The 27,343-nt window shown below is 36.6% G+C and overlaps 3 protein-coding genes across 6 annotated transcripts in view; 2 read left to right on the top strand and 1 right to left on the bottom strand.

Moving 5' to 3' along the window:
* Nucleotides 1–527: 527 nt before the first annotated feature.
* On the top strand, nt 528–5,442 carry LOC110459331. Of its 4 annotated transcripts, none has more exons than XM_021511537.1 (3): nt 528–3,117; nt 3,487–4,512; nt 4,554–5,442. In XM_021511537.1, exon 1 carries the CDS (start codon nt 1,095–1,097, stop codon nt 2,091–2,093), a length of 999 nt encoding a protein of 332 aa, XP_021367212.1. In that variant the 5' UTR covers nt 528–1,094; the 3' UTR covers nt 2,094–3,117; nt 3,487–4,512; nt 4,554–5,442. The 4 variants fall into 4 exon arrangements, with proteins under 4 accessions (XP_021367212.1, XP_021367211.1, XP_021367210.1 ...); XM_021511536.1 differs by having other exon boundaries at nt 528–3,445; XM_021511535.1 differs by having other exon boundaries at nt 528–4,142; nt 4,513–5,442.
* Nucleotides 4,850–25,482, bottom strand: LOC110459330 (condensin-2 complex subunit H2-like). Its single transcript, XM_021511533.1, has 20 exons — nt 25,263–25,482; nt 24,275–24,417; nt 22,742–22,843; nt 21,747–21,802; nt 21,295–21,370; nt 20,562–20,630; nt 20,092–20,171; nt 19,605–19,765; nt 16,899–16,973; nt 16,385–16,479; nt 16,006–16,077; nt 15,537–15,606; nt 14,572–14,685; nt 13,716–13,840; nt 13,476–13,545; nt 11,728–11,862; nt 8,171–8,235; nt 7,728–7,829; nt 7,200–7,346; nt 4,850–5,939 (listed from the first exon to the last, which is right to left on the bottom strand). Exons 2-20 carry the CDS (start codon nt 24,407–24,409, stop codon nt 5,799–5,801), a joined length of 1,890 nt encoding a protein of 629 aa, XP_021367208.1. The 5' UTR covers nt 24,410–24,417; nt 25,263–25,482; the 3' UTR covers nt 4,850–5,798.
* Nucleotides 25,483–25,807: 325 nt separating this feature from the next.
* The window catches only part of LOC110459326 (lipase maturation factor 2-like), an 86,581-nt gene continuing 85,045 nt past the window's right edge, over nt 25,808–27,343 (top strand). Inside the window, exon 1 of the mRNA XM_021511525.1 lies at nt 25,808–25,941. Within this exon, the coding sequence (XP_021367200.1) occupies nt 25,845–25,941 (97 nt within the window). The 5' untranslated portion in view covers nt 25,808–25,844. The remainder of the gene's footprint in view (nt 25,942–27,343) is intronic.

Genomic DNA, 27,343 nt, shown 5'->3' with positions numbered 1-27,343 from the left:
ACCGGCGTCAAAGAGAACGAGCTAGCGTATACATTACAAAAAGTTTGTAGGAAAATGTTAATCTATCAAAATTAAATACTGCATACAACTGTAAATATTTTTGGAATACAACATTCTGATTTTTGCCCACACAATGTATTGAATTGCAAAACCTAAGCGGGTCGAAACCAAACCCTGAATAATCCGACAATGTGTAATTATATATATATAAACTGAACTTCAAAATATCCTATAAACTGAATTCAGGTGAGACGTGGACGCATATATATATGGTGAGAATGGAACGGACAGTTGTTCAGAGTATTGCATACTAATATTAACACAAGTTAGGCCTATTAATGCAATAAATGGGACGACCTACTGAAGTGTTTGATTATTTGGTGGCATAACAATATTTATCTTGTAAGAACACGAGATCTGGGTATTTTATTCGCTAGTCCTATGAACAGGTTCATTTGAAAATTGCATGTAACGCATACGAAGACACGTATTATTGATCCGGGGCGAGTTGGCACCGGTGTAAAAATTGCCCGTACACATAATATAATAGGCTGCTTTTGACGTCAGGAGCATCAATTATGCTAAATTCGGGCACTGGAATATTCTATGTGCCATTACACACACAACGTCCTGCCTGAAGACCGTTCCGACACGGGGTTACAATTGAATGGCATGTGTGGTTTCTAACCGATAGTAAGGAAGAAGATATGGCTTCAATCTGCCCAGACTGCAGCTTCAGCTAACCGCTAAATAGCTAACACTACTGGAACTGTTGACATCACATAGTTGCATATATTTTACACGAACACTTGTATGACTCAACTCAGCGAGGTCAGTGGCGCGTGAAGGATGGAGACTGTTTACTGTTGACAAGAACTGTATACCATACATATTGATTCTTATCAGATCTGTACTACTCTTCTCAATTACAGTAGCGGAGAGCTGCTGTTCTGTGTTTACATATAAAATATGTATGTAACCTGTCGTGTGTAGGAAATACTTTATAGACCCTCTAAACAGGAAGCATACCAGAGCTGTGGAACTGGAAGGTACATCCTTATATCGTGATTATACCGTTACACTGGTGTCCAGCCATGATTCTCCAGTGGTACAGTGTCATCAGCTATGTCTTCCTCATACTGGTGGCATTCATACAGATGGTCAGTCTAGCAATTCTGTGCAGATGTTCCAGGCGTTTATTTGGATTTCGGTATCAACAGATGAAAATTATTTTCGTTTGGACATTACTGCAATACTTATTCCGTCTCGTTTTTGAAATTTGCTACCATTTCCCAATGGAGGATCAGAACGTCCTGTGTTGGACCCTGCGCCTGTGTATTGAGGTGACAACCTGTTTAGCCTGGATCAAGGTGGCCATCATCGCAGGATATTACTACACAGTGCTCAAGACCAAGTCTGATGGTATGGGAGGAAGATGTAATGGTTGTTTGTGCTTGACCAACTGGTGTGCTCCCGTCTTGCCCATTCTGTTTTATTCAGTATCCTTTTATTCTACAGACTTCTACCAAACTGACGAGTGTTGGCGCGGTGGTACCGCACACATCCTCAATATTTTTGAATTTGTGGATCATGCGTTCCTTCTCATGGGAACGTTATTTTTTCTCGGAGCTAACTATTTCTACATTTGGTGGGAACGACCGGAGACACTGCTTGTTCTGTCGGGGCATGTTCCTAACATTAAAGAGAAGAATAACCTTGTGAGTGTATTTATCATTGTCGCACTTCTGGCGGAAATTCCCATTTCAGTACGTGCATTTGATTCCCAAACACATGATGTGTTGGTGGTAGCATCGTGGGGTGTGATTGGTCTGGCTGCATCCTTGTGTTTCTGTTTCCTCGACTCCGAGATCCAGAGAGCCTTTTTTGCCAAAGGTGATGGCAGTTTAGCAAGTTCAGCTGGCTCCCAGGGCTCCGACATTAATCTCACACAGGACGACGTCCTTGCCAACACGAAACCATCACCCATTGAATTTCCAGGGAAGTCCAGACGGGATCCAGATTATTCCGGGGCAGGAACATTATCTCTTCGGTCCTGGAGTTCTGATGAGGAATCCTATGATAAAAGTATCTAGTGATTTGACGTGTCACCAAAGGCTCGGCGAGTCTGAAGTATGTTAACTCATTCACCCCTGAAGACACATTTGAACTCTTCCAATTCAAAAGTTGGATTAGTTCATTATAAAATTTCGGGGTTGAATGTGTTAGGTTAGGTTAGGAACCATCACATTTCAAGGCATTATGTGTGGAAACAGATTCCAGAAATTCAACAACTAAAACTGCTTCGCAGGGGTTTCATATCCTGTGTTCATGTTTCTTTGTTATACCGGTACTAATGGCTGACACATGGGAGTAATATCAAGTTGTCGTGTGTTTGAACAGTAGGAAACAAAAAATGATGCTCAGGTTTCAGTCACAAAGACAAAGTCAAACAGACAGTCTTATTATTCCTGTAGAGAATTATGTTTGTATATTCAGATTTTGATTATCACAATTTATTGGAAGCGCAATTTGTTTATCATACAAATTTAAAGTTGCAAGTAATGTGACTCTTATTTTTTGTGTAAATCCCTTTTTAAAATTGTTGTATAAAACATTTTCACAAAAATTATATTCTCACAGGGAACTTATATAAACACTAGTGGTACATGAATTCACGATTGACTCTAATGCAAGTATATCTATCCTGGGAAATGTTATTAATAGTGTATAAGACATCGGTGAACATACCAACGAATGAGTGTTAATGTCATGTAAATTTTGAATTATCCGACTACTATATTCCAGGAAACCCAGTCCAAATATTCACTCTTTGCTGATAAAGTCCATGTTTGCCTAGTGTTAATGTGGCCCTTCACTTGTTATTCCTATATATTGTATGTTGTCTCTTGCAAAGGAATGAACATCAGAACTTTGTTAGTCAAGACACCTATTTTTGCGTACCGTAGAAGGTAGTTTTCCCAGACACATTGGTTTCTGTGTACAGTGGACCCTTTCAAGCCCAGACACTTACATAGTTAAGTACAGTAAAGCCTTGTTAGTCCAGACACTTACATAGGTATGTACAGTAGAGCCTTGTTAGTCCAGACACTTACGTAGGTATGTACAGTAGAGCCTTGTTAGTCCAGACACTTACATAGGTATGTACAGTAGAGCCTTGTTAGTCCAGACACTTACATAGGTATGTACAGTAGAGCCTTGTTAGTCCAGACACTTACATAGGTATGTACAGTAGAGCCTTGTTAGTCCAGACACTTACATAGGTATGTACAGTAGAGCCTTGTTAGTCCAGACACTTACATAGGTATGTACAGTAGAGCCTTGTTAGTCCAGACACTTACATAGGTATGTACAGCAGTGGCTTGTTAGTCTAGACACTTACATAGGTATGTACAGCAGTGGCTTGTTAGTCCAGACACTTACATAGGTATGTACAGTAGAGCCTGGTTAGTCCAGACACTTACATAGGTATGTACAGTAGAGCCTTGTTAGTCCAGACACTTACGTAGGTATGTACAGTAGAGCCTTGTTAGTCCAGACACTTACATAGGTATGTACAGTAGAGCCTTGTTAGTCCAGACACTTACATAGGTATGTACAGTAAAGCCTTGTTAGTCCAGACACTTACGTAGGTATGTACAGTAGAGCCTTGTTAGTCCAGACACTTACATAGGTATGTACAGTAGAGCCTTGTTAGTCCAGACACTTACATAGGTATGTACAGTAAAGCCTTGTTAGTCCAGACACTTACGTAGGTATGTACAGTAGAGCCTTGTTAGTCCAGACACTTACATAGGTATGTACAGTAGAGCCTTGTTAGTCCAGACACTTACATAGGTATGTACAGTAAAGCCTTGTTAGTCCAGACACTTACGTAGGTATGTACAGTAGAGCCTTGTTAGTCCAGACACTTACATAGGTATGTACAGTAGAGCCTTGTTAGTCCAGACACTTACATAGGTATGTACAGTAAAGCCTTGTTAGTCCAGACACTTACGTAGGTATGTACAGTAGAGCCTTGTTAGTCCAGACACTTACATAGGTATGTACAGTAAAGCCTTGTTAGTCCAGACACTTACGTAGGTATGTACAGTAGAGCCTTGTTAGTCCAGACACTTACATAGGTATGTACAGTAGAGCCTTGTTAGTCCAGACACTTACATAGGTATGTACAGTAAAGCCTTGTTAGTCCAGACACTTACATAGGTATGTACAGTAGAGCCTTGTTAGTCCAGACACTTACATAGGTATGTACAGTAAAGCCTTGTTAGTCCAGACACTTACATAGTTATGTACAGTAGAGCCTGGTTAGTCCAGACACTTACATAGGTATGTACAGTAAAGCCTTGTTAGTCCAGACACTTGCGTAGGTATGTACAGTAGAGCCTTGTTAGTCCAGACACTTACATAGGTATGTACAGTAAAGCATTGTTAGTACAGACACTTTGCATGGGTATGTACAGTAGAGCCTTGTTAGTCCTGACACTTACATAGGTATGTACAGTAAAGCCTTGTTAGTCCAGACACTTACGTAGGTATGTACAGTGGAACCTCTATAGTCCAGACACTGGTTTTGTGTACAGTGGAACCCTTTTAGTTCAGACACTCTGGTTTTGTGTACAGTGGAACTTCTTTAGACCAAACACATTTTCATTCTTTAATATAACATTATTTTTAAGATCAAATTCAGAAAAAGCACTTTGTTATTTGGAAGGTTTTCTGAATGTTATGTATGAATGTAGTTGTAAAGGTTTCACAGATATTGTTTATCATAACCAATGTTTTGTGACCATTGCAACATTACGTAATCAAGAAAAACAGTCATCAATAACATGATAAAATATTTTAATGTTTAAAATGCTTGCTCAAGTTTGTTACTCAAGATTATACGTAATAATTATATATGCAATAATAAGCTTGAGAAGTAATGGTTATGCCTGAAATGTACAATTTTGTAACTATAATATGCTATAATCGTGTTGTATTATAATCAGAGAGGAGAGAGTTACAACACTATGAATGAATGACAATGTCGGTATGCAAGTTATTCCGGTCCACATTCCATTCTGTAGTAGGACAACACTTCCCTGGGGATTGTTAACAGCACATCATTATACATACCAGTGTATACAAAGTTCTAATTGTGAATGATTGGACTTCCATACATGAATAGTTTCATTCCTGAATTATCTCCCTTTAACAAATTTTCTACAGTCTCTGTAAGAAAATTCTTTTCACCATGTTGGTCTTTATTGAGTTTGTTAAATATTGCTGAACATGATTTTATCATACGCCTGTTGCAATTGGGTGAATATTGTATGATACGAATGTTAAACAAGACTTGTGTATTATCAGCTTGAGCTTGTAACAAGCAATCATGTGTGGAGTGGTTATACTTAAAAATTAACTTAATTTGATGGTTAACTCGGCGTTTTTATTTATACAGAGTATATTCCTGTAATTCTTTGACTTAACAGATTGTACAAATGTTTAATCTTAAACTCTCAATTCCATATTTTTTTCTGTTACGGAATTTCGTTTCCATAAAAAAAGACTTACAGCAGCAGTGTATGACTTAACACTAGATTTTATATTATTTTGTTTTAAACATGTAATTTTGAAAAAAATAAAAAATAAAAATTGTCGTTGATCAGTGTTATCTGAAGCTGGTACCCTACTGACCACAAAAAAATAGTAGTACATGTGGTTGTGATGACAGTCTCATAAAATGTTGATAATGGCTACAGTCTGGTGCACTCTTTGTCACAGTTCAGCATGTGTCAGGAGGCTGCTAGTGAAGGTGCCTGGTATTCCTCCAGTTGTTCAAACATCCGTGTTGTGGATAAAAGTCTCATCTCAAACATGTCAATACCTTCTTCCAAATATCCCTTCTGAACAATTTTCACATTTTCTGTATTTGCCTGTAAAAATAATCAACTAAAATAACTTCTATCTCAAAATGTTGTTTCAAGAAAGATAAAACCCCAATATGAAGTTTCTTTATTTCACAAACTATAGATACGTGTTACTAACTTGTACCCATTGAAGTTGTGCATATCTGTAAGAAATGTTTTAAACAGTCACCATCACTGCTATCAAAATGTGACAGTTATGATACTAACAGTTGATCAACACCATGAAGTACAGACTAAGTACATGTAATGGTAGATTGTGGCCTTTGATGACACTTATGATCCTTACCAACACAAAACTTGAGACAAGTAAGAAACGACAGATTTTGGATTAGATACAAAGATCTGTTTTACATTAAAATGTGTAATATGGGACCTAGTTGAATGACAGGTTTAATCTACAAATAAAAAAATAATGGTATACCTAAGTTTTAACTCATTCACCCCTGAAATGTCATAATGGACTATTCCAACCTTTGCATTGGAAGAGTTCAAATGTGTCTTCAGGGGTGAATGAGTTTTAATAGACCATGGTTGCCCATATGGCATATTTGAGCATTTCAGTTTTCTGTGAAGACGGCTGTTTTATTCATTTCACAAACGTAAACAATACATGCACTTTATTTGAATTAAATGCTGAATTCTGATAAATAAATGTTTTTCTGTAAGATGAAAATATTTGAAAATATATGTACATGTATTAAACTGCTTTCAGTTGGCATTCATAATCTGTATGTTTGCCAACTGGAACATGAGAAATGTCACATTCTAGTTGGCATTCATGCTAACTATGAATACCAAAAGAACCAAGTTCAGTTAATGTACTTATATTTACCTATTTTAAAATATTTTCATCTTACAGAAAAATAAATGTTATTATCAAAATTCAGCATTTAATTCAAGTAAAGTGCATGTATTGTTTACGTTTGTTTAATGAATAAAACAGCCATCTTCACAGGAGGGTCAGTGGTATCTAATGTTACAATGGTGATGTCATAGTAATAATGACGTCAACATGCGAACCATGGCATTCATAGCTGATATGTATGCCATTAGACCTTTGTAGGGTTATATAATGGCAGTGCCACATGATGGTGTGTATAATGAAATAGATACAGTTTACTTTGGAGCACCTCCTCAAAGTATCCATTATCATATTTAGATTTTAAGATTTCAGGATTACACCAAGGTCACTGTAGGCAGGTTTATAATACAATGTACTATAAAACATTGATATAGTAAAACAATAAATTCAACGTGGACACTTACCAACATCAAAGATGACAGAAATAATCTACATATTTCAAACGGCGGCTTTCCAGTGGCAACACATTTAAATGGGACAACTGTGTCTTTACTTAAATTGTTCAACACTTTTGTTCCATACTTGTTGATGTCAAAAGGTTCGTGACTGTCCTGTAAACAAATTCAATATTAATACACATAAAGAAAAACAGAAAGTCTATAATCAAATCAACAGAAATCTGTACAGACATTTATATGCTATTGTTAGTTAAAACTGGTATTACCACACTAGATTATTATCTACTTGTTTCTACTCTCTACAATCTTTTTGGTAACTGATGTTAAGTATTTCAGGTATAATGGATGTCACAATATTCAGACAGTTGTTTTAAACTGACTGATTTTTTTTTTATCAAAATCATAAATAATAACAAAAAAGTTTAAAAATCATAAAAAATACTGTCCAAAAGATATAAAAGAGCTCTTCTTAAGAATAATACTGAAGCTGAAACAACGTTTTGGCTCCAAGTAGTTTAACACAAGAATACCCACCTCCTCCTCTAGTTTGGGTATGACTTTGTCCTCCCATTCTGCCACACGTTGTGATAGCTCTGTTATCTGGGCGTACTCCTGAGCACTAGCCATGTACTGTTCCTATATTAAATAAAAAGATTATAATATAAATATAAGGAATAGAAGTATTCCTCTTGTTGATGGGGATATAACTGTTCAACCCAGGCAGGAGTTGGTTCAAAATTACTGGTTAATGAGCTCGCAAAATATCGTAGGTGTAACATCACCCAGTAATTTTCCAAAAAAATATTTAATTTAGCCCCAGCACTAACCTATTGTTTATAAGACTCATCTATATCTAAAGTTGAGTTGATTTAATTGTCTTGCTATGGATTTTCAATAAGAACTATAAACATGAATCATATGACTCACTGGGCACGTGTCTGTGATAACTTGGTATTACTCTTGTGACCGTAACTTACCACATGTTGTCTGACCAGCTCTTCATAATCTGTTACAATATCTCCCACAGGAAATCCACAATGTTCTAAAAACAATGACAGAACAATGAGGAACGCTGTTGATACCAAACCAAAGTATTGAGAGCAATCCTTAGTCTCCCACCTTTGGAAAAAAATGGATTCAAAAATTGTACAAGGGGCCATTTTTTTGTAATTGTTTTATTTTTCCAAATAAATCATCAGCATTAAAGCAATCAACACCATCATACACTTCCAATATCATAATAAACATCATCTTCATCTATTCTTCATCTTCATCATTAGCATCTATATATATCTGTTCATATTTCTCATCATAAAACCATCGCCATCAATCATCATCATCATCAACAAGTTTCCTCATCAACTTTTTCTATCATTATCATTCACGTCAATCAAGCAATGATTACATCATAAATTTCAACAATTAACTTTCAGCATTCCTAATCATTTTAAAACTATCATCATCATCATGATAAATATAATTCATTCATCTACACCATTATCATTATAATCAAGGGGCCATAATAAAGGGTATTAGCTCTGTAAGACATCCCAAGACAAACTCATATGTAAAATTTGGCAATTGCAGGTGACAAAGTATATGTTTCTAAACATTTTCTTCAGGTTGGTAAGTATGGATTATGAGAAGTTCTTTTTACACAACCAATAAAATTTTCTATGTGACGTTACGATGACTAGTAGGATATGTACACTGTCACCTTCGTCAGACAAATGACCAATGAAGCCTATGCACACAAAGGTGTAAAATATGTACGAGTTGTCCATAAAATTGATGTCGATTTCGGCTACGCTGGAAATGTATGTACAATAGTTGTTAAATATGTACCGAAATGACTCCATTCAGCTACGCTTTGTTAACACTTGGTCATAGATGTGCAAGAGGCTTTGAGCCCCCTCGTCTCGATTTAGAACTGGCCCAACTCGTACACATTTTACACCTTTGTGTGCAAACGCTTCACTGGTCATTTGTCTGATGAAGGTGACAGTGTACATATCGTACTAGTCCTCGAAACGTCACAGACAAAGTATATGATATGGGCAGAGAATGTGATTCATGGCGAGTATTGGACTTTAACTTTATATAGTAGGGCACTTGACACGAGTGTTCCTTGAGATACTCCAACAATCAGGATATAGTGTTTTATTCAGAGACATAACCACTAAATGGACAGTAGCTATGATAATTGCTACTAGAACACTGACAGGTCAGTAAGGGCCCCGTCTTGTGGCAATATACCCCCCATAATCATCAAGAAGCAATCTGCCCATATAGCTGAGCTTGACGTTTTACATTTGGACTTCAAAAAGAATCGCAAGGAAGCAAAAAATACATTTTACATGTACTATGATGTGAGTCTTGTTTCCTTCCACCTCCATATTTGCTGGGCTAACAAAAATGTAAATACCGGTGCAATACTCATTTGTCAAGAGCCAGGGTCAAAGTCAAAGATCCACTTTGGACCCAAATGACCTTGACCATTAACCCAGTAACCCTGAACTTTGGTCAGTTGACTTATTCTTTAATTCCGACCAACTTTACTTCTTGACATCATAACAAAATGTTCTTCAGTGAAAATTACAAAACTTGACCTTGACCCTTTGGACCCCGTAACCTGGACCTAAGGTCAGTTGACTCTGTGTTCTGAACAACATTGCTTCATAATGTCATAACAAAATGTTCATCAGTGAAAAGATACAAATTTGACCTTGACCATTGAATCTAATGACCTTGACCTTTGACCTTGATTTTTTACCTCAATGTGTCTCTTTGTTTAATGCCGAACAACTTTGCTTCATAATGTCATAGCAAAATGTTAACCAGTGAAAAGGTACAAAATTTGACCTTGACCCCTGACCCGATGACCCTGACCTTTGGTCAATTGACTCCTTGTTTAATTCTGATCAACTTTGCTTCATAATGTCATAACAAAATGTTCATCAGTGATTTGACATAACCACCTACTGTCATACACAGTCACGAAAGATCTCCTGTAAATATGTTGTATCATAGTCCTGGTGATTCTATAACATTCTAATTTACAGGGAACTTTACCTGATCAGCTAGGTGATGCTGTATCAACAGATTGTCTGTAACATTCTAGTTTACATGGAACTTTACCTGATCGGCTAGGTGATGCTGTATCAAAAGATTGTCTGTAACATTCTAGTTTACATGGAACTTTACCTGATCGGCTAGGTGATGCTGTATCAAAAGATTGTCTGTAACATTCTAGTTTACATGGAACTTTACCTGATCGGCTAGGTGATGCTGTATCAACAGGGTGTCTGTAACATTCTAGTTTATCGGGGAACTTTACCTGATCGGCTAAGTGATGCTGTATCAACAGGTTGTCTGTAACATTATAGTTTATCGGGGAACTTTACCTGATCGGCTAGGTGGTGCTGTATCAACAGGTTGTCTGTAACATTCTAGTTTGTCGGGGAACTTTACCTGATCGGCTAGGTGATGCTGTATCAAAAGATTGTCTGTAACATTCTAGTTTACATGGAACTTTACCTGATCGGCTAGGTGATGCTGTATCAACAGATTGTCTGTAACATTCTAGTTTACATGGTACTTTACCTGATCGGCTAGGTGATGCTGTATCAACAGGGTGTCTGTAACATTCTAGTTTATCGGGGAACTTTACCTGATCGACTAGGTGATGCTGTATCAACAGGTTGTCTGTAACATTCTAGTTTGTCGGGGAACTTTACCTGATCGGCTAGGTGATGCTGTATCAACAGATTGTCTGTAACATTCTAGTTTATCGGGGAACTTTACCTGATCGGCTAGGTGGTGCTGTATCAACAGGTTGTCTGTAACATTCTAGTTTGTCGGGGAACTTTACCTGATCGGCTAGGTGATGCTGTATCAAAAGATTGTCTGTAACATTCTAGTTTACATGGAACTTTACCTGATCGGCTAGGTGATGCTGTATCAAAAGATTGTCTGTAACATTCTAGTTTACATGGAACTTTACCTGATCGGCTAGGTGATGCTGTATCAACAGGGTGTCTGTAACATTCTAGTTTATCGGGGAACTTTACCTGATCGGCTAGGGGATGCTGTATCAACAGGTTGTCTGTAACATTCTAGTTTGTCGGGGAACTTTACCTGATCGGCTAGGTGATGCTGTATCAAAAGATTGTCTGTAACATTCTAGTTTACATGGAACTTTACCTGATCGGCTAGGTGATGCTGTATCAACAGATTGTCTGTAACATTCTAGTTTAAATGGTACTTTACCTGATCGGCTAGGTGATGCTGTATCAACAGATTGTCTGTAACATTCTAGTTTACATGGAACTTTACCTGATCGGCTAGGTGATGCTGTATCAAAAGATTGTCTGTAACATTCTAGTTTACATGGAACTTTACCTGATCGGCTAGGTGATGCTGTATCAAAAGATTGTCTGTAACATTCTAGTTTACATGGAACTTTACCTGATCGGCTAGGTGATGCTGTATCAACAGGTTGTCTGTAACATTCTAGTTTGTCGGGGAACTTTACCTGATCGGCTAGGTGATGCTGTATCAACAGGTTGTAGGGAGAAGGCTGATTCAATGGCGTTAAATAGGTTATCATCTACCAATGGAGCATCATCGTCTAGGTCATCACCATCGTCTAACTTATCTACCCCCATATCTGTAAGACAACACACCATAAGTTATTTTTGTACAGACCTGTTACTGAGCTATAATATCAGTATGTATCACTACATTTATACTGAGCTACTTATCACTATGTTTATACTGAGCTGTTATATCGGCATATATCACGACGTTTATGTATGGTATTAATTTAGTGTGTACTGTAGATATAACAAGTATCTACCCTAATATCTGCCGATTTGTGGGTAGAGAGTATACTACTTAAGTACAGGTGTCTGGTGATTTGTGGGTTTTCGTGTTTGATTTGTATTCTTCATGAAACATAGAATAGAGATATCACATTTTGGTTAATAATGTCTGAATTTAATCTCTTAATTAATGTTGGATCTAGGAAAAACAATTTCAGGATGTTCAATTTTTGAAAAGACAAGGATAAATCTACCCAGGACCAAATGATCTGAGTGTTTGATTCTGAGTGGGGAGGGGTCTATGACTCATCTGAGTTTAAGTGGGGAGGGAAATGCAACACGTCAGAGTTTTGGTTAACTGGGGGTCTATGACTCGTCAAGAGTTTTGGTTAGTTGGGGGTCTATGACTTGTCAAGAGTTTTGGTTAGTTGGGGGTCTATGACTGGTCAGAGTTTTGGTTAGTTGGGGGTCGATGACTGGTCAGAGTTTCAGTTAGGCTGGGGTCAATGACTGGTCAGTTTCAGTTAGGTGGGGGTCAATGACTGGTCAGAGTTTTAGTTACTGGTAGCTATATAGGTGGGGGTCAATGACTGGTAAGAGTTTTAGTTACCGGTAGGTGGGGGTCAATGACTGGTCAGTGGTTCAGTTACCGGTAGGTTGGGGTCAATGACTTGTCAGAGTTGTAGTTACCGGTAGGTGGGGGTCAATGACTGGGCAGAGTTTCAGTTAGGTGGGGGTCAATGGCTGGTCAGAGTTTTAGTTACTGGTAGGTGGGGGTCAATGACTGGTCAAAGTTTTAGTTACTGGTAGGTGGGGGTCAATGACTGGTAAGAGGTTTAGTTACCGGTAGGTGGGGGTCAATTACTGGTCAGAGTTTCAGTTACCGGTAGGTTGGGGTCAATGACTTGTCAGAGTTTTAGTTACCGGTAGGTTGGGGTCAATGGCTTGTCAGAGTTTCAGTTACCGGTAGGTAGGTGTCAATGACTCGTCAGAGTTTCAGTTAGGGGGGGGTCAATGACTGGTCAGTTTCAGTTAGGTGGGGTCAATGACTGGTCACTTTCAGTTAGGTGGGGGTCAATGACTGGGCAGAGTTTTAGTTACCGGTAGGGGGGGGTCAATGACTGGTCAGAGTTTCAGGTAGGTGGGGGTCAATGACTGGTCAAAGTTTTAGTTACTGGTAGGTGGGGGTCAATGACTGGGCAGAGTTTCAGTTACCGGGAGGTTGGGGTCAATGACTTGTCAGAGTTTTAGTTACCGGTAGGTTGGGGTCAATGACTTGTCAGAGTTTCAGTTACCGGTAGGTAGGGGTCAATGACTCGTCAGAGTTTCAGTTAGGTGGGGGTCAATGACTGGTCAGAGTTTCAGTTAGGTGGGGGTCAATGACTGATCAGAGTTTGAACTAACTGAGTTCTATTGAAGCTATTACAAGCTGTTAAACTGTAAAGAAATATATACTGACCTATGTTGTCAGGCTCATCATTCTGGTTCACATCTTCATCCTCTTGATCCTCCTCCAGCACCTCACGGCTCTGTGTGGCACAAAACTTCCATTAAATCATTGTACAAAATTAAAAATTCCTCTGTGATATCAATGGCCTCCATACTGACCAGTTTAGGCTGCAGGCAATTAGAACTATTACATAAATCTACAGTAAGAGTTACATAAGGTATGTCTCCTCCCATTAAAAGTGATATTTACCAGGGACTTCCTCTGTTCTCTCAGAATCGATTGTCGTCTCTTGTATTCAATCCAGTACTGCTGTTCAAACTCAATAAACACAGGTACCTTTCTGGGGTTCTTAGGAAACTTGCTTTTGTGTGAAACTGCAAATCACAACAATCCATAATTAAAGATCTAAGCATCTAAAACATTGTTATAATTGAGTGATCTATTTTACATTTAAACCTATTGATGTCGTACTTTTTTGCGGTTTGAAATTCTCCCTGTGGCACCCTTTTAGTGCATGCATGCTCTTCATGAACCTGTTCGTTCTAATTCAAATCCAAATGTGAACAGAAATATCTGATTATAGGTATATATAATGATGTTTATAATTCTTACTTGAGATGTATTGTGTAAAGTAAAGAATGCGTTATGTGTGAACTTAGCCTCATAATGTCGGTTGACAGCCTAGTGCTGTACATGATTACTTCTCGCTGCAAGGCCCAGATATTGCGCTATTTTGGTTGTAGCTATTTTTATCACCGGCTTTCCCAAAAGATGAAACAATCTGGACGTTGACTTCAGGTCATATCATTATCAACTACGTAAACTTTCGTTAGAAGATATATATTTTCAGTATTGACTTGATTTTCAGGTTGTCATTTGACTAAAAAGCCCCTTTTACTTATGATTTACATGTTTAAAATATTACCAAATTTGAAATTTCACTAAAACTGCTTTTATACTCCACAAGTTATTACAATGCATAATATTAATGATCATTTGTTGTAAATATTTTGGTAGTTTCTGTGTGTTAAGTGACAAATATCTTCACATGAATAAAGAAAACTAAATTGTTTCTGATTTTCGACGTAATTGACATTTCACTCACATGCTCCTGTAATGAAATCCGACAGAGGTTGGAGCTTGGGTTTTTTCATCTGTGTCTTTCTTTTTCTTTTCTTTGTGACATCTTGTACACATTCAGGTATTTTGAATGTTTTACCTGAAAAAAACCCCCAAACAAACAAGCTAGATTTCAATATGATCAAAAATTATTCAACAAGTGCAAAGAAAAGGAGAAAAGTTCAATAATTTTCAGAAAACAACTTTAGAGTTTGATATTACAAGATTTGAAGTACTACATGTTACTGAGGATAATAAAGACATGTTAAAGCCAGTCTCCCTGTTAAAACAGATTTAACCCTTTCATCTCTATGCAAATTTAATAGACTTTACCATGCATTGATATGGATAAGTCCATTATGGTATACAGTGGTGAAAGGGTTAAACGGACAGATGGATACCAGTGAAAACTGACAAAAATAATATACTGTTAAAAACTAGGGGTGAAGATATCATGGGATATCCTTTAAATTCCGTCGAGCCAGGTTTCATTGTATACCATGGTATGTAACTGTGTAATCGCTTTCTAAGGACAACACTGGGCTAATGAAGGCAACAGGTTTATAAGAATTTCAACCTTTTCTATGTTTACCTCAGTTAACCATTTACAAAACTCTGTCAATGTGATTATTGATGATTTTTTTTAGTGCAAACTGGACAACTAAATGTACCATTACTATCTTTTAATTAATTTTTCAATGTTCATAAATATTTTACCTTTATTTATCTAAATCAAATATCAGTGATAATTAAACTAAAGGGCAACACTTATTCAATAGAAAACTTGTTCCAATTATCATAACCAGAAAAAAATATTTTCTAAATTTTTGACACATACAATTTCACAAAAAGGAAAGGGATTCCTTAATATTATCATCCTAAAAACAAAGGTTCTAGAATGCTGGACTTGGAAATAACAAGGTCAATTGATAGGAGTTGAAGTTGACCTACTTTTCTTAAAAGCCTTTTCTGTTTGTGCGAGGGCCTCATGTTGATCTAGTAGGTCCCAGTGATCCACCTTCTGTTAAATATATGTAAAATAGTGTTGAAACAATAAATGATGTCTCAGCTGAATGTATATTAGTAAGATGACGTAAATTTTAATATCAAATATTTATATATATCTACTTCTATACAGTTCTGAGCTCTAAATAAGGACACATTTAAAAGAGTTCACTTCATTTCAGTTTCTCGAAGTTTGCAAGCTCATCTAAAAAAAATGTCATTTCACAAAATAATAAAAATAAATGAATGAAATATTGGGTAATTATTATTGGAGCTTATCACAAATTTTAGGAAGTTTGATTGCATATTGAAATATCCAGATTTTTCAATTTAAATCTTGAGTTTTCCTTCATATTTTGAAATTTTATGGCTTGCTATACACTACATGTATGATTTCTCAATTACAAATACATACCGGTTTAGGTGGTACAATCCGCACTGTCTTTGCTCGTCTTTCTGATCTCCGTAACTCTTCAGATTCTGCTTTCTAATAGACAAAATTACATATAAATCATAGCATACAGAATGTTGGGCTAAAATTGTAATGTAGATTTTCCTTTAAAACAATTCACGAGTTATTTGTATCTAGCTTCAATACAACAAGAGATCCCACCAGAGGCACCATCCATTGTAGAGATCTTCATTAGCTATATGTTAGTTTGATCTGTTCTTTCTCTGTTGGATTGAAAATCTTGCCAATAATAACTGCATCTTGCGTTAACTTTTTTTAAAACTTCATACAACTTAGCTTGACATTGTCCTTTCATAATTGATGGCAAGCTGACGGTTATTACCAGTGTTTCTGTTTGTACCGGAGGGACATCACTTTTTGGTGGGGCTCCGTCCACTTCGTCATTCGGCACATCAAACATATGCTCATTGTTATCATCTGGGTAGAAGTGAATTTTATATTAAATGTACAATCACTCAATCGTAGAATTATTAGTCAAATATTAATAGTTTACTAATATCTAAAATAATTTGAAGCTATTGTGAATTTATACAATTTGAATGATTATGTTTCTGAAGTATGTTGTTATGCATGTGTGTAAAAAATTTCATCAAGAAGACGGACGACAAACACTGCCTGATGCTATACCAAGCTTGTTCGGTAACATCTCTTTGGATTTCCCATAATGCCCTAGTCATGTGATGACTTGGACTGAAGGCTACATTATCAATGTCTACCAGATGGCAGTCGAAGGCTGTTTTACGAGTAGAAGCAACATTAGTCAAGTAAAATCATGAAATTTCAGTTATCTTCAATGGTAAGGAAGTCCGACTTGGGACAAGGAAATGATAACAAACCCCCAGATGGATCATCCATGGGCACGTCTTCAGCCATGGGTGGTTCTTCAGCTACGTCTGTCTCATGTGGGGTAACTGCAGAACAGGATCAGAGTTTCAGAATATAACAGATTATATAAGAAGATGCTGTCCATATTCACCATCCAGAGAGACAAGTCAGGATTAAATACCAAAGTGATGATTAAGGACTTCTGTGACCTTTAACCTTGGGGTAGAGTTCACTATTGACATAATTACAGTGCAATGCAGTTACTTTCAACTTTAAGGAGGCTCCACCCTTTCGCAATTAGCCAGTAGAATTCAATGAAAGTTTCACATAATGGTTATGTCACTATGTAGAGAAGATATTATGAAAATCTAAGCATTCCGATAAACTGGGGATTTTTTTGTAAAAAATACCGGAATATTGTTTTTTGTCAAATTCAACACTTTTACATTTTTTGAGCGTGTGGCATTGTTCAAAACTATTGCAACAATAAAATAATGAAAAGAAACATTGCTAATCAACCCTACAAATATTTTATTTATCATAAAATATCTACAACATGTTACAAAAAGCGTTTTTTTTTTTATTGAAATTGTATGGATAACAGTTACTTAGTACAAGCTAAAAGCAAACAGGACACATAGTTTCATACAAAAAGACTGAAAAATTGAACCAAATACACACCAAGTCTTTATAATTAATTTATTTTACATTTTATAATAATTTTGATCCTGATGAGAGTTGTCTACCTTGAAAAAAAACAGAACTTTTTGCAGAGGGATAGAATTTATACAATGACACTTATTTTCTTTACTATACCAAAAATGATGGAAAGAAATTAAATTACTATATTTAATTGTCAATTAACTGTTCTTTTATGGAACAAAATTACTCTCAATCATGTACACTTTGGACATCATTCCATAGCCTGCTTACGCATGGTACATATCAACATGTCAGGTAAATATGTAACCATAGGCTATCGCATGGTATGCCGTTATTACGTGCACGCACATGCACTTGCATTTTATAGGGTTCTTGATATTTTACAAACCACTATTTTCACAGAGTTATTGTAATTGCATTTGTGAACCAATTTATCTGACAGAGCGTAACTCGCTCGACAACAAAAGTCGTCAGCGACCAAGAGCTTGTGAACTACTGTTAGCACATGATACGTACAGGTGAGGTCTGTAAACAAAACACATCAGTCTGCATTCCATGCGCCTCATATACGACATTCTTGAAGTCGTCTGATCGTATGTCAGTGTTTTCCCGTGAGTTAATTAATGTCTTTGTATCATAACCTTTATTTCTGAAGTACGTGTGATTACACATTTCCAAGTTAAGTCTCTATATCGGGTGTTGATATATCATCGTCACGCACGTGTACTATTGTTTACCCGGTGTTACTATAATTTACACTACGGTAATGGAAAGCCCGATACTCAATACGGAAATGAAGACGCGAAAATACGACAAGAAAAACATGTGTATTACGAAGGGTGGAAAGTCATTAATCAAGATAATCTACAACGGTTTAAAACTTAACAGTCCAGACAAGATGTTAATAGAACTACAAACAACCAGTATTAAACAATGTCTCCCTCCAAAATAGTGACTATGTAAGCATGGTAAAATGAGAAATTGTTACTAACTTAAAAAGGTTTGAACTTAATTTTTGAACCTACAAGCAATAATTTGCTTGTAGATTTGAAAGTTACAAGCAAAACAAAATTTAAACAAGCAAAATAAATTTGTCGTGAACATTTTTATTTGTTTTTCCAATGTAAAGAATGCGCAGCAGTAGGCCTACCCAAATTGAATAACTTTTTGCAAAAATACAAATAAATAAATGTGTCAACAAATCAGTTATAACAATGATGTAGTCTTAGAATAGATAGCCATGCACAATTTTTTGTCTATAGATGATTAGTTTTTAAGTTCAAATAGCACATGAAAACGTAATTAAAACTCAAATGTCAGCGTTTTTAAAACATGGCGTGTGCGACGACTATGCATTCTGTTTTGGACTATAGGTTTACACTATAGAAATACTTTTTGTCATATAAATTCTTAAGGTCATCATAAAATGTTATTATGCTGACAAAAATTTGAAGAGTAAGACTGCAATTTTTTTTCATGTTGTTTTGATTTTTTTCGGGGGATTTTCCGACGCACCATCCTCACTTTTGGTAACATTAGGGCGGATAGGCCTGTTTAATTCATTCTCTGTTGCCATTTGAAAAAGTGAGTGATTTTAGCCCGAGATGACATTGATGCCCGATTCGATGGGTAGTCTGGTCTGCGAGGAACAAGGCATCTGTCAACTTGCGGTTCGTGCGACCTTCACATTGATTATGACGCGCGCGCGACTCAGACTATATATGTTAGCCAATCAGAATAGCGCTTAACTCAAATTCCGAAAGTCCCTTCTTATTCTCAACGCACTTCGAACAGTAAGCGGGCTGGACACAATATTTCAGTAGTTCGGTAAATTTATTTGAGGACGCATATATTTTCGTCCTTGAACCACATTCAAAACGCTAAAGTGTCAAGTATTGACGCATTTGGCGTATTAGCTTGTGTTAAGTTTTTTATTATCCACATCTAATGTTGACTTTGTAACTTGCTTTAATACTGAACCTAAAACCTTAACGTTAGCATGATGTGGCAGCAATGTTGCCCGACATCCAACCTTGACCTTAAAGCTTGTTTACCTGGGCTATGACCTTGACCTTGGAGTGATGAGGTAGCCATGTTGATAGACCTGTCTATTAGCGTGTAGTGGTACATATCGAGTAGCAGTATCCCAGACTGGTGCACGGAACTCGTGTTCATTCTGAAGTCATTTCTACTGCCCAGCACTTCACCTGTTTTACTGTCAACACCAGGAACATCCAGCGATAAGAAACAATTGTCTGTTAATGCTTCAAAACTACTAGTTTGAACATGTGTAATCTTATGCATGTCAGATGTTAGATGGACAGCCGGTCATTAATGGGTGATCTGTACAGACACTATCTATACAACAGAGACAATACACTTCACCATAGGATCTGATGTGCAACACACAATTCCCAGTAATAACATAATAACCTGAGTGGTGTTATTATCTATGCAGATCAAAATGGTACTTGCATTTTTTTTTTATAAAACAGGGGGCAAGATACATCTGACAGTAAGGTAGATATATCACCTATTTACCTAAGGAGTGGGTTGTCTCCCTTCTCCCCATCTTCAAGGGGAATCAGACACAAAGGCATCTGAGGCATTGGCTGAACAACCTGGAAAGACAATTATACAATCTATAATGGAGCTATTCCAGTTCAAATACCTACATATTTTTTTCAATTTTTATTCTGGTCTCCGAGAATACATTTTAAAGATACCCGCTCCATCAACTGTTACTTCCTGACCTACCTGGTCCCAAACATGTGTTGTCTATCCCAGGTGTATAATGATCTATATGTTGAATAATTACCTGGCTCAGCACAGGTTTTTGTCGTGTTCATTGCCATATAAAAAACATTAATCTGATGACATGTTTCTAGTCACATATTTATTTGAAAATAGAAGATGAGAAAAATATTTTGGAAAAAGGAAATTATAGTACATGAAGCTTCAACAAATCCCCATGAAAGGAAAATTGTTATACTTTATTATGTATATTTTACCTTACATCCATAGCTATCCTCTTTGATCCAGATGTTGGTATGTTCTTGGATGTCATCCAGACTAAGAAACTGACAAAAGCAAAGCATACACTACAGTGATGTATCTGTAAACAAATATCTATATCTATAGTATAATAATAATTAACATGTTTACCAGTTACATAATAGAATTATCAATGTGATAAGAACTTACACTGCAGTGAAGATAAAAGAGATGTTATATGGTCTGGTATTGATTTTATATTGACCAATCAAAACGGTGTTATATATTTACTGCATTCAAACTTACAGATTTTCTGTTCTGTTGTTAATAGGCCATGGTGGAATAAGTGATAAATCTCTGGTACTTACACAAGTTATTAAACAAACAAACATCAATGATACCATTTAAGAAGCAAATCCTACCATTCAAAATGGAACACAACCTTTTTGTCAAGCATGACGCTATTGGAACTTCGCTTCAAACATTAAGCTACAAATTCTCTTTAAAGCAGCAATATTTCTGTTGTTTGACTTCAAGAAAATGTAATAAATAGAAAATTGAGTTGTTTTTTCCTACAGAACCGTATATATTTTACCTGCTTGGCAGAAGCTATTGATTTTTCACCTGTCTTTCGCACTTGTGAAAAATGATTGGTACTCCTTGTATCTATTAGAAAAACCATTGTTAATACTCTATATACAAATAGTGTAGTTACCTATATATCTATACAGCATAGTTTAGTATAATTACCTCATCAGTCCCGTCATTAAAATGTGCATCCTCATCGTGTCCTTCATCATCAACTGAGGAAGCTTTGGCCTGTTTTCTGTAGATACACAAATATCACAAATATCACAAATCGATACCCTGGAGGAAGTAAATGTGCAATCAGAGTGATAGAATAATAACTAACCCTATCAAACGTCACTCTTTTATCCATCAACCTTCGAGGTAAAACTTAAATTCCTGAGACATTGAGTGGTCTTAAGCTCATGCTTGATTACACACAGTAGTAATGAACGATAGCTGCTACCTAGGCACCCATTGTGCTTGATCAAGTATTTAAAGCAGAAAATTTGGAAAAAAGAACCTTCAAAAATAGATGATTTCAGATACACAGATACAGAAACAACTCAGACAGGAAAACTATTGCTGTCATATTAGTAATCAGTTAGCACTAACCCAAGATAAGCACTACTTACTTTTTGTTGGCTAGTAGATCAAGAACCTGGTGTACCAAAGTGTACAGATATTCCACCTGAAAGTACACATGGTTTAGTAAGTAATTTATTACTTATTTGTTACAATTAAAGATTTCCATGTTTTTCAAAATAAGCAACATTCTAAGGAACACAGCATTGGAATAGACTATTTACAGGTATGTTATAAGTCATGTGTGAGCGATAATGATTTATCTCAACAGAAGGATAACATGCTGTAACTATATCTCTATTGGGGCATGATGAGCCAAGATTGGAATGTTAGGTAATATAATCTCAGAAGAATTCCCCCCCCCCCCCCCCCCCCCCTGCACTTAAAATTTTACCTGTGCAATATAAATAGTGTAAATTACATTGGTTGTTATGGTTTGTGGCACATAGGGTAATTCCACCATTGTAATTTACAAATATGTAACCTGACCTCCATATACAAACCCGTCAAAGACTGAATATATGCTGTCTATAGGGGTGGAATTAGCCGCTGGTCCACTGGCCCATGGCCATTGGGATTCTGGGTGGACCAGTATAGGTTTTTCAACAATCTATCCCGCTGGGCCAGTACATATTTTGTAAATTTATCTAAAATTTCAGCAGATTTGAAAAGCTTTTTTCTAAGCCAAGAATGTACCACAGAGCTTCTAGATTTCAAAATTTCTGGTGGGGGGTCAGAAGAGTATCGAGTACCTTTGGTGCTCATTCAGGCCTGCAGTCCTCGTTATCTTAGGACCAGTGCACTTCAAACAGGACTTTTACTTTAACTGGTCATAGCCCTTTGGACCAGTAACCAATTTTTTTTAAAGTCCACTCCTGTGTTAACATGATATACATACATGGCCTATGATGTCATCACTTACTTTTTTACTATAAACAAAGGCAGAACCCTGGATGACTATGGCCTATGATGTCATCACTTACCTTTTTACTAATAAACAAAGGCAGAACCCTGGATGACTATGGCCTATGATGTCATCACTTACTTTTTTACTATAAACACAGGCAGAACCCTGGATGACCATGGCCGCCTCAGCAAAGTTCATTGTGACGAGTCCTCTATCAAAGGCCACCGTGATGTGTTCTAGCTGTAACAGATCAATACACGAGTTTTAACAAGACTGACAACTAAAGCTTCATTGTACTGCACATGCAATAAATGTTAAAATCATTTGTTTGTTATTTGTATTGTTGCAACATCAACAATATTTCATAAATCAGGTGTTTCTGTTTTTAGTTTTGGGACTCATTTTGTTTGGCTGAGACTCAAATCTATTTTGAAATATATAATGCGACTTAACTTTTATTTGAGTTACTTGGAATTCAAGGAAATTAAAAAAGATCTTGGCCATCAATCTGTCTCGCCAAAGGAAATACTACAAAATCTTTTATTTGACATACAAATGTTGCTGGAGAGCCAAGGGCCCCAGTGACGGCACTATCTTTATCACTATTCCTCGTCCTACTATAAACTGGCTCTCCCTGTTCAAGATAGGAGAACCCTTGGCGGGGAGTCAAAGAACCTGGGTTGGTGTTTGAAAAAAAGGGGGGAATGGTGTAAAGATGTGCATCGATATAGAAGACATCGAGCTGATGTAATTCAAACCTACAAAATACTAAACAACATGGACATTCTTGACAAGGGAAAACTATTTCATGAAGCTGAAGACAACCGAACCAGAGGGCACTCCAGGAAACTATTCAAAAGACCATGCAGACTAAACAAATATGGTAATTTCTACAGCAACAGAGTGATAAATCTGTGGAACAGAGGAGGTAGTAATCTCTCCAACGCCAACACCTTCAAGTCACGGCTCAACAGCCACTGGAAAAATCACCTAACAAAATTCAAGCCATCTTTTTATTAGTTACATATATACATAATTTGCAAGTCTAACCAGTCAAAAGTGAACAATGTAACAAATTGACTGTTTGGCACTGACCGTGCTTTTAAAAATCACACATTTTAATCATCATATTTTAAAAGGAGAGGAATCAACAGTTGGAGCTGAATTCTCCAACCCTACCAGATAAAGAAATGAACCTGTAACTGTAAATAACTATATATATAGCAACCAGAAGTCTAATAAGTACACGTGTGTACAGCATACATTAGAAGAAAGGACCATCATACATCACCACAAGCTACTAGTTAGCTTACAACAATGTTCACTGAGCCGCGAAACTTGATCAGGTTGCTTTACAAGCATCAGCTGTAGGGAATTTCCATTTATATTAGCTCAGCGGTAAGAGCATCAGACTGGAGAGCCAAAGGTCGCGGGTTCGAGACCCAGCGACGGCACTATCTTTATCACTTTTCCTCGTCCTACTACAATGGAGCTATATAATCATTGGAGCACTAAATATAACTAAGGTGGAAGTGTGGGATGGGGTATGTGTTCTGTAATCAGCATGCGCCTTTCCCATACAGTATAAGCCAGTCTGTTTCATACACAGACTAACCAGGTACACTACATACACAGACAGTACAATCTTCCTACTAACACTCATAGTAATACCTCTTCCAAGTAATCCTCCAGGTTGCCAGCAATATCTACATCCCAGTTCTTGGTGAGGTCTCGGATAGGTTGCAGCATAGAACAAAACTTTGCCATTGCATCAATGTTCTGGGTTTGAGATTGTTGGACAACCATGATTGAATCTGAAGTACAATATATTCATCATAAGTACATTCTCAAACATTTAACTTGTAGGTTGGAATAGTACCAGGACATTTTATTTGGTGTTGCTCAAATCTTTATATTGCATTTTTTTAAAGAATATATACTGTGATGCATTGACATATACATATACCTTTTTAAAGTAATTTTTAAAAATCAACCGTCCACAAGGAACAACCAAAGTTCCCATGAAAACAAAGCTACATAAATTGCAAAGTCCGACTGGTTAGTTTGCATATTTGTATTTTCACTAAAAAAAACCATTAATTTAATGGACAGAATAGGTGTTACTGGTATAAGACAAGTAATATTGCATTCTACTCAGTCGTAATATTATATTATTTACCTGTTATTGTGCCGTACCTTTAACAGGTCCAGTACACTCTGCCGATTGAGCTATATAGCTGTAAAGACCTATAGTAGCTCTATTGACCTATCTGAAATAGGTCTTTTGAGCTATTTTCAAATGATTTTCTTTTTTAAGGAAAACGGAACAAAGTCGCATTTAAAAGAAGATTGTATCATTAGGTTGATAACGAAAGACATTAAATATAAGTATTTAAAAAAAAAAAAAAATGATGTAAAGAAATCGGAAATTTTGCATTTATGAAAAATGAAAATAAACATCTAACTGTATGCTTTTTGTAGTCAACATTACCATTAACCTTATTGTTTTATGCGACTTTGCTTTAATTTAATGAAATTTGGAATATGAGAAAATATAGCTCAACACAGCTATAATTTATAGGTGTATATAGCTATATAGGTCTTTATAGCTATATAGCTCAATCGGCAGAGTGTACTGAGTCGATTTAATATACTGTACCGTTAGTGTAACTTGATCAGCTGATTACACACTAGGCTTCCTTAGGCCTATTCCAGTGCTCGACTAACGAACAAGATATGATAAGTTCACGTTTGAGCTTACGGTACACAGATTAAGTTGTCAATGCAAGAAACGGACGACGTGTAGCGATAGTAGACATTGTGCTTGTTTAACAAGTAGAGTTAATTTGATATCTCCCATCCCCATGTCCAAATCTCGCGCGTTTTGTAAACAAACGACAAGAAATGCTAAACGACTTTCCATTGGCTAGGTTTATAAAAAAAAAGTAGTCCAATTAGTAAATCTCGTCCAATGGAAAGAAGGGTAACATCGAAATGCAAATCGAAAAATTTGGAATACTTATGTATCTCTACACAAAGCAGAAATCTGGTTGACTTTAACAGGATATCAACACGAAAAAACACGAAAAAATAATAATTTGAATAAACTACATATTAATGATTATATTTACATTGAAACCTAGTTATAAAATAGTATATTGAAGAACTATATCGCGCATTTACTTCCTGTCTGGGTGTTCCAAGGCACTTCCACACTGGCAAGAAATTTAACCGTGTTAAAATGACGAGCGGTATCAGTTATACAAGAGATGTGTTCCTCTGGGGCATATCTGGAATTTATCTCATTGCGTTTGCATCTCTATATATACAAATACCTGGTATGAAAAGCTTTAAAAAAACTAAAAAAAATCCTTAAAACAGCAAATATTACGTGTATAATATCGTGTCCCGTTAAGATTTAGCTTGAGACACTCGAATGTAGGCCTATTTATATTAAGTTTATTATAAACAATATGGAGGAATACTCATGCATGCATTCTGCTGACATTTAGTCTCCATGTTTGATCCTGCTGCTTCCACATTAGGGATGTCGAATAAATCCAGTCATGTTTTAAATAGTAAACAGGTTTGGGTCATCCCTCCTTAGTCCGAATTATTTATATCGGTCTGGCGTCGGTTAATCGACGCCAGACCGATATAAAAAAGTCGATAAAACGTCTAAATAATTCGGACTATTCCTCCTTTGAGGGATTCTGCTTCGTTTGTGAGCATGTGTTTAGTGTTCATACATTGAAAAAATTTGAAGTAATCGTTAATGAAATTTTGGCAACAAGTCGTATATAGTTGATAATTTTTGCAAGAGATTTATCAAATTCATGAATGGAGGTTCACACAGGAAGTTTACATTTGATAGATATCTTCTAAAGTTTTACATTGCAATAAAAATTAGAAGCTCAAAGTACTGGTGATCCGGAATCCCCTACCTACCAGGTCCTCTGGCCGTAAAAAGAGAAGATTATATAAACTACAACAGTATTTACAGCAAAAGAAAAGCATTGCAAAAAAAAAGGCATTTAGGTTAAGAAGAATGGTTAAGCTCAGTTTCCAAGGTATTCATTATCCCACATCAAGTAAACTAGCATAGCTTGTGTATCGAAGGATGCTTATAATTACATATGCATGCTTTGGATGCTGCTTCTGACCTACATTTTCGCTTCAGTGACCAGGTTAAGAAGTTTGGTTGAGGTCAGGCCCCATCTGCACTATGGTTAAGAAGATTGGTTTTGGTCACTTACCAAGTAACTACTTGTCCTACATCAACTAAACTTGCATGGTTTATGTATCTAAGGATGCTGATCACATGCAATGCTTCGTATGCTGGTTCTGACCTACATTTTCCGCTTCAGTGACCAGGTTAAGAAGATTGGTTAAGGTCATGTAGTTACTATTAAAGTAACTACTTGTTGTACGTCAACTAAACTTGCATGGCTTATGTATCTTAAAGGATGCTTATCACATGTGATGCTTTACATGAACATGTACTATAGCAATCCGGCCGTATCGCCATTGGCAGTTTCTTGTTACCTATTACAGTGTCGAGTATCCCATAAGTTTCCCCTACCCATATTTTTAGGTCACCTGTGACCTATTGCGATCGCCTTTTGTCCGTCGTCGTCGTCCGTCCGTAAACAATTTACATTTTCGACTTCTTCTCCAAAACCCCTGAACCAATTTCAATGAAATTTTGCAGGGACCTTCCATGGACAAAGGTCAACAAAA

Source organism: Mizuhopecten yessoensis, unplaced genomic scaffold (genome assembly GCF_002113885.1).
Source record: "Mizuhopecten yessoensis strain PY_sf001 unplaced genomic scaffold, ASM211388v2 scaffold10041, whole genome shotgun sequence".
NCBI lineage: Eukaryota > Metazoa > Mollusca > Bivalvia > Pectinida > Pectinidae > Mizuhopecten > Mizuhopecten yessoensis.
This window is presented reverse-complemented; position numbering and strand designations above follow the sequence as displayed.